This window comes from Octodon degus, unplaced genomic scaffold (genome assembly GCF_000260255.1).
Source record: "Octodon degus isolate 3935 unplaced genomic scaffold, OctDeg1.0 scaffold00005, whole genome shotgun sequence".
Taxonomy (NCBI): domain Eukaryota; kingdom Metazoa; phylum Chordata; class Mammalia; order Rodentia; family Octodontidae; genus Octodon; species Octodon degus.
The window spans coordinates 11,566,431-11,574,305 of record NW_004524581.1 but is presented as its reverse complement, the minus strand read 5'-3'; the positions used below and the strand labels follow the sequence as shown (position 1 = coordinate 11,574,305).

General features: G+C 46.5%; 2 protein-coding genes across 3 annotated transcripts in view; one reads left to right on the top strand and one right to left on the bottom strand.

Annotated features, from left to right (window-relative positions):
• The window catches only part of Anapc16 (anaphase promoting complex subunit 16), a 12,643-nt gene extending 10,506 nt beyond the window's left edge, over nt 1-2,137 (bottom strand). The window contains exon 1 of one of the 2 annotated variants that reach the window (XM_004624375.2): nt 2,029-2,137. The gene's annotated coding sequence lies outside the window, so the exon portion shown is untranslated. The remainder of the gene's footprint in view (nt 1-2,028) is intronic. The other variant, XM_023718557.1, reaches the window with a different exon arrangement.
• Nucleotides 1,874-7,875, top strand: part of LOC111818628 (activating signal cointegrator 1 complex subunit 1-like) — a 9,681-nt gene continuing 3,679 nt past the window's right edge. Inside the window, exons 1-3 of the mRNA XM_023723359.1 lie at nt 1,874-1,960; nt 4,355-4,491; nt 6,397-6,496. Coding sequence (XP_023579127.1) covers nt 4,380-4,491; nt 6,397-6,496 — 212 coding nt within the window. The 5' untranslated portion in view covers nt 1,874-1,960; nt 4,355-4,379. The remainder of the gene's footprint in view (nt 1,961-4,354; nt 4,492-6,396; nt 6,497-7,875) is intronic.

Below are 7,875 nucleotides of genomic sequence, written 5' to 3'. Positions count from 1 at the left end.
GAGTCCTGATTTAGCTACTCGACTCTGGACAAATCACTCAAACTTTCTATTCTTCAGTTGTCTCACTTGTTACATGGGGACAATAGTGCCTAATTTACAGAGGTGTTATGAAGATTAGATTAGTATATGTAAAGCAATTGGTAAAGTTTCCTTTTTTTTTTGTTGGTGGTACTGGAGATTGAACTCACAACCTTGTGCTTGCCAGGCAGGCGCTTATTCTACTGAACTATCTCCCTAGCCCTGCAATTGGTAAAGTTTCAGGCTTAGCAAACACTTAAATTCTTCTGTTTTGTTCTTCATTTTTAAGGTAGATCCCAGGTTTTCTTTCTTCCTTTTTGGTATTGAGAGGTGAAACCCAGTCTCACACTGAACTACATTTCAAGCTCTTATTTTTCTTTTCTTTCTCTCTCTCTCTTTTTTTTTTTTTTTTTCTCTCTCTCTCTCTCTAGGGATTGAACTCAGAGCCTTGCGCTTACCAGGGAAGTGTTTATTCTACTGAGCCATCTTCCCAGTTCCTCCTTCATTTTGAGACAGGGTCTAAGTTGCCCTGTATAATCTCAAATTTGCTATCCTCCTGCCTCAGCCTCCTGAGTATCTGGAATTACAGGAATGTGTCATTGTGCCTGGTGTTCACACTTACTGTGTCCCAACACACAAAGCTCTAGTTCTCTCCATCTGAGGGAGGCCCAGCAAACTCCTACAGGAGAAAAGTCTGCTCAGGATCTGCCTGTTACACCCTTCCCATCCTGTCACTAAGCTACACCTCCAAGGTTCATGTTTAGAAGAATCCTGTCACTTGAATTGTTCCTAACCTCAAGGCCTAGTACAGTGTCATGGTTTCAGCATGAGTGATTTTGTAAATAACTGAAGACTAGCATCTCAGATAAGTCTACATGGGGGTTGGAGAAATGGTGTCACCTAGGTTGGTGCGTTTTTTCCTCATTGTGTAGATTTATTTATACAAATCCATTTCCCACAAGACTCCCAGGTCCAAAGGAGGTACTCAGGGTAGATAGCCCCAGCTATTCAAACCTATTTTCTTTTTTAAATTTTATTTATTTATTGTGTGTGTGTGTGTGTGTGTGTGTGGCCAGCTCAGCCCACCAGAGGGCGGGGAGGGCTGGCATGTGGTGCTGGGGGATTGAACCAGGGTCCCTGTGCTTTGCTGAACCTGTTCTAAGTAGGTGCTTTAGACCACTGAGCCATCTCACCAGCCCATATTCAAACTTATTTTCTTAAAAAAAAAAAAACATTCTTTCTCTGAAGGTAGGTGTGGTGTTCGCCTGTAATCCCAGCACTCCGAAGATCATAGCGAGTTCAAACCCAGCCTGAAATGCATAGAGACCCTTGTTTCCCTCTCTCTCTCTCACTCACTCACACACACACACACATACACACACACACACACACTTCTTCCATGAAAAAAACCCCTCATTCAAAATACACGATGAGGGGCCAGGGAGATGTCTCAGTAGAATAAACGCTTGCCTGGCAAGTGCAGGGTCCTGCGTTCAATCCCAGGTACCAAAAAAAAAAAAAAAAAAAAAAAAAAAAAACCAAAAGAAAACACGATGAAGGAAGTTTCTATCCCTGTACCAAGGCAAATCATGGCAAGCAACTGTTCAAGTCCATCTCCAATACATTATCCCACTTTTTCACTTAATTAGGTGTATTACAATGTAAATCAAATAGATCCCGCAGCTCTAGCCTGGCAGAGTGAACAGGCAACAGCTGGAGAGAGGACGCGGCAACAGCAAGCTCTACCAAGCCAACATCAAGTCACGTCTCCCCTCCAGCTCAGACGCCAGGAAGCGAGGCCCGACAACCGCCCCACTGCGCAGGCGCCGCCTTTCGGCCCGCATGCGCACTCCGTCCGGCGCGGCCCGCGGCAATTTTCTTTTACACGCCCGCCGAGGCAGCTTGCTGTGTCTCTCCTTATCTACTTTTCTACACGCTCCAGGTAGGATCCCAGGGTTAGCCCCATTTTCACCAAGCTCATTAAAGCCCTTCAAACCTTAGACCACTTACCTTGGCGGCCTTAGGAGGGTCACCCGCAACCCCGCCCCCCAGCGCCGGGCAGCGCGGTCGCGCTCACAACGACGACAGGGCGGCGTGCGCGCGCCCGCGCCCGCGAGGGGAAGGCCTCCAGTGCATGCGCGCGCGCCCCACGGTGGTGGGCGTGGCCGGGGCGGAAGGCGAGGTGGGAGGACCAGCTGTCGGCGTGCACTTCCGTGTGTGTACCTCGGCGCGCTTTAGGTTGCTTTTCCTGGGGCTGTACTCCTTTCTCCCTTTGGCGCACGCGGTTTCTTGTTTCTGTTTATGATTTAGAGTTTAAGCGACCCCCACGCTATGCAGGAAAATGCTCGTTTTCTCCTCAGATGTCTTTGAAGCATGGTTAGATTGACTTCTCAGCAGTCTTGTCTAGCGCAGAGCAGGAAAAGTAATCGTTTAAAACCATCCTTCCCTTTAAAACTTAGGGTCTATGGGGCCGGGGAGATGGCTCAGTAGAATAAGCTCTTCCCTGGCAAGCGCAAGGGACTGAGTTCAATCTCCGGTTCCGCAAAAACAAAAACAAAAACTTATGGTCTGAAAACAGCCTTGTTTTGTGGAGAACTTTTTTGGAAGGGAGGGAGAAAAGTTTGGGGAATAGAGGAGAAGCTTGTAATGTCATTAGACTTGTTAATTATGTCCTCCGTGTGGATTTACTTTGTTATTTCTCAAAACAGGAAACCTCTTTGGGTGTGTAAGCAGAAAAACTACCAATTAGGCTTGCTGTGGGTTGGACTGAGCATTAGTGTCTTTAGTAGGGATTGATCTGTATTCTTTGGAATCCTGAAGTATTTGGGGCTTCAAGATAAACCAAGTCCTCGTGGTGTGATGAATATGGCGAATATTTAAATTAAAAGAAAAATGGAACTGAGGGATAGCTAAGTAGAATATGCACCTGCCTGGTAAGCGCAGGGTCCTGAGTTCAATCCCTGGCACAGCAAAAAAAAAAAAAAACAGTATTACAGTAAAGGACACATCCCAATAATTCCTCTTGAAATACTCCCCCTTGCTTCAAGCACCTTAACTTAAAGCAGTTCTGGGAGTCCTCTTTGATGACTTTGTGGCTGTCTTGATCTACTGAAAAGATTCAAAACATGGGCTGGGGAGATGCTAAATTCTGTGGAAGAAAAATATTCTTAGCCCTATGTGGCGGCTCTCAAGGTTAGCCTGAACTACGTAGTGAGACTGGTTCAGAAAAACCAACACAAAAAGAACTCCATCCCCTCCCTAGTTCTCCAAAATACTCCGAAAATAAAACAACAAAAAAGACTTCCAGAACTGCCCCCCAGAATGGTTAGAACTGTGGAGCCGGGCCTAGGACACATTAGCCTAGGACACATCAAGATTAGCCAGGACTGCATAAAACAGAACAGCTGCTACAGTATGGAATAAGTGAAGTGAGGGTGAGGCTTTTTTGGGGGGAAATAATGGCATTGTATCTTTTACTGTAATTGTTTTTTTCTAAGACAGGGTCTCACTGTGTATTTCAGACTGGACTTGGGTTCACTATGTAGCCCAGGTTGGCCTCAAACTCACAGTAATCTTCTTGCTTCAGTTTCCCCAGTGCTGGGATTACAGGAATGTGCCAATACACCCTGCTCAATAATTTATTTTGGGGGGGAGCGGAACCAGGGATTGAATTTAGGCCCTTGAGCTTGCCAGGCAAGCCCTTATTCTACTGAGCCATCTCCCTGGCCCCTCAATAAATTTTTTATGTAAACATTCATGCCTTGTTGATGTGGTAGGAGCAATGCTAGAATTTAACCATAGCTGGTTCATGAGGAATCTTTGTTTCCTAAGTTATTATCATTACAGTATGTTGTTCGAGGTAGAAACCTCGGCCTCTTCCCAGGCTTAACCAGTGCAAGCGACTGGATCTGGTTGTTAGTTGTGTATCTCTAGCACCTGCAAAAGTACTTACGTTTCTCTTTCCCACCTGGTGGATAAGTGTATTAAGAATCCCTTGCTGTCAGAATGACCGTACTGCAACTGCTTAGATGAATGTTGTAGTTTACACCTTTCAGGTTAAAGTAATAAAGACATCTCCACTTTTCTGTTATGGGCGGGCTATATATAGAGGTCTTTTTATCACTTTCTCTGTGGTAAGAGTTTAAACTTTGCTGGCTTGAGAGCCAGGATGCAGCAGTTGACTTCCCAAGGAAATCCGATGGAAAAACAATCCTTTTGCTCGGGATATACTGTAAATTGATGTCCAATTATGTCCTTTCAGGCTCACAAAGTGATACAGGGTTTTTATTTCTGTGTAAGCATGGGTGAGAGGCTAATTTATTTTTTTGGATTTCACTAGGCTGTTACTAGGAGAAAGTGAAATGGAAGTTCTTCGCCCACAGATTATAACAGTCGAAGGGAGGAATTATAGGAAGAATCCTATCCAAGAAAAAACTTACCAGCATGAAGAAAATGAGGAGGATTTCTATCCAGGTAATTCTGCTGCTCTTTGGTAAAATTAGAAATATGGTTTTTAGTTTTTTTTCTGGAACCAGGGATTGAACTCAGGCCCTTTGTGCTTGCCAGGGAAGCATTTATTCCACTGAGCCATCTCCCCAGCCCTAAGAAATAAAGCATCTTCTGTATTGTAAGGACAGTTGTTTGTTTTGTTTTGTTTCACTGTATTTATTTTTTTCACTATTTCTGTGTTCACACTGAAATTGATGTTTCAGTTGGTGAACTGTGTGTTTCTATAATGTGCATTTTTCAAGGGTAATAATGAGTTAGAGTCTGAGACATTCTTTTTTTTTTTTTTTGGCAGAACCCGGGATTGAACTCAGGCCCCTGTGCTTGCCAGGCAAGCGCTTGTTCTACTGAGCTATTTTCCCGGCCCCAAGCTATTTCCCTGGCCCCTGAGACATTCTTTTTTTTTTTTTTTGGCAGAACCCGGGATTGAACTCAGGCCCCTGTGCTTGCCAGGCAAGCGCTTGTTCTACTGAGCTATTTTCCCGGCCCCAAGCTATTTCCCTGGCCCCTGAGACATTCTTTTGTTTTTTTTTTGTGGAACTGGGGATTGAACTCAGACCCTTGTGCTTGCCAGGGAAGTGCTTATTCCACTGAGCCATCTCCCCGCCTCCCCCCACCCCATTCTTGGTTGCAGTTTGTTACTCATATTTTATCTTTATATAAAAATGTAAATGGCAAAAAAAAAAAAAAATGTAAATGGCTGTGTGTGGTTGCGCATGCCAGTAATCCCAGAAACCAGGAGGCTGAGAGGCAGGAGAATCGCTGTGTATGTTCAAGGCCAGCCTGGGCCATAGTGAGTTCAAGTCTGGAATACATAGGGACACCCTATTTCAGAAAATAAAAAATCCCCCCCACCAAAGACCCTGAAAGGTGACAGAGTGTTTGCTTTTTGTTGTTTGTTTGCTGTACGGGGGATTGAACTCTGGGCTTTTGCATGAATTATATCCCCAGCCCTTTTTAAATTTTAAATTTTGAGATGAGGTTTCCCTAAATTGCTAATTTGTCCATATTGAGCTCAAACTTGTGATCCTCCTGTCTCAGCCTCTGGAGGACTGGGATTACAGGAATGTACTATTACTAATTTACTGGGATTACAGGTGTGTGCCACCACACCTCTCCCTCCCCCTTTTTAAACTGGGATTTCCCTGTGTATTTATGGCTGGCCCTCAATTCATTCTATAGTTTAGGCTGGCCTCAAACTTGTAGCAATTGTACTATCTCAGGCTCCTGAGTTTTTGAATTATAGGCATGTGCCACCATACCTGGCTAAATAGTATACTTTGTAATTTTTTAAGTAAAGTTTATTGGTACAGTTTAGAAATACATGCTTTATTCATCATAGGGACTGTGTACTTGCACATGACAGATCTTGCCACTTTGCCCTCTTCTCATTTACAAAGCCTTGTTTCCTTTGTATCCTTTTTTTTTTGGTGGAACCGGGGATTGAACTCAGGTTCTTGCACTTGCCAGGGAGGTGCTTATTCCACTGAGCCATCTCCCTTGCCTCCTCCTTTGTATCCTTATTGTTTTTTTCTTTACTTATTTTTTCCCTTCCTTTCTTTCCTCCTTTCCCTCCCTAGTTCCCCTGGCCATTTGAATATGAATTGTATTAAAAGCGAGTTTTCTGTTTGGTGATTTTCAACAAAAATGAATAGTAAAAATCCTAGTACCCTGGGAAGCTGAGACAGGATTGTGGGCTGGCAACTTAGTGGCTTAAGGAGACCCCATAGTGCTGGGGATTGATCCCCAGACCCGGAGAGCGCCAGGAGCACCTGAGCAATGGTCTGTGGGGGGATGTTGTCCTGCTCTGGGCAGGAGGCTGCGTTGGGGGCTGTGGCATGTTTCTGAGGCCTGTGCTTTGTTTCTGTGCAGACTCCATGGAGGGTGCTGATGAGCCCTGTGAGGCCTACGCGCTGGAGCAGACCCCGCAGGGCTTCCGGTCTGCAGTGAGCGCCCCTTGCCTGCTCTACAAGTAAGTGCATCCGGCAGCACATCCTGGACATGGCCTGCAACGCACGCGTGATTGCTCATGATGGCGTGTTTTACATCTGAAATGCACTTTCCAGCTCTACCTCACAGCCCTGTAGCCCTGGCACCACTTGCCCTCGGTTCGATAGTGTATGCTGTGTTCCCACTCCCACTCACAATAGAGTTTTTGTGTGTGCTGCTCTCGCTGCAGGGGCGGGCAGGACAGTTGCTACAGAAAGTTTTCTCCACTGTGCTTCCTTCCCTCGGGGAGCCTGCTTTGAGCCCTGTGATCCCTGCCCGCTGAGCCTGCACCTGTGGTGGTCACAATACTCATCACCCACATGAAAAGGAGGAGAGGTGGGGAGGCTGCAGGGCAGAAAATGGCCTGGCAGGGAAGCAAAGTGGAGGAAAAGATGCCCAAACCTGAAGGGCAGGAAGCAGGGAGAGAGAGGAAGAATCAGGGAGGGAGGGACGCCTCAGCCACCCTAATGACCACCTCCCTGTGCCACCCTGTTCCTAAGAGCAAGGCAGCTGTCACACTCCTCTAGGCGGTTACCTTCCAGACACCCACCTCTGAGTATGTGACACTCTTGGAGGACACCTAGATACAAACCATAGCAGCGACTCTTCGTTTCCATTGTAGCATTTCTCATAGTCCTTGTTTGTTTTTATCTGTGTGGAATTTGGTGTCTTCTCCACTAGGTGGGAAGATTTTTGAAGGCAGGAATGTGTCTGTTGCCCTTTTCCTAATGGGGCGCGCACCGCCCTTGAGCTTTGTCTCCAGCCCCATCCCTCATGTTTATTAACAGCTAGTGTGCTTTCTCCAGAGTCATGTTTGTATGTTGCCTGCGAGCTTTGTGATCTGATCAGTCTGCGCTTGCTTGTGTGTGTGTCTGCCGGTGTGGCTGCTATATTTAAGTGACCTCCCCTGACCCCCAGCCTCAGGGATCACACGTGTGCTGTTAGGACCTAATCTGAAGAGTGCCTCACTGGGGTGTGGCCCGGCTGCCTCTCCTTCCTGGGCTCCCCCCTCACTACTTCCTGGGTGCCATGACATGAGCAGCTTCCCTCCGTCAGGCCTTTCACCATGTGGGGATCAGAACTTCTCTTTTGGTCATTTGGAGACAGGGTCTCACTGCAGTTCAGGCTGGCCTTGAGCCCACTTTGTAGCCACGCTTGCCTTGAACTCAAAACAGTCCTCTGATCTTCTTGCTTCAGCCCCCCAGGAGAGTGCTGGGATTACAGATGTGGGCCACTACCAAGGCCGGCCAGAGCTTCTAAAATGTGAACCAGGGCTGGAGAGATGGCTCAGTGGTCTAAAGCACCTACTTAGAACAAGCTTAGCAAAAGCATCAGGGACCGCGGTTCAATCCCCCAGCACCA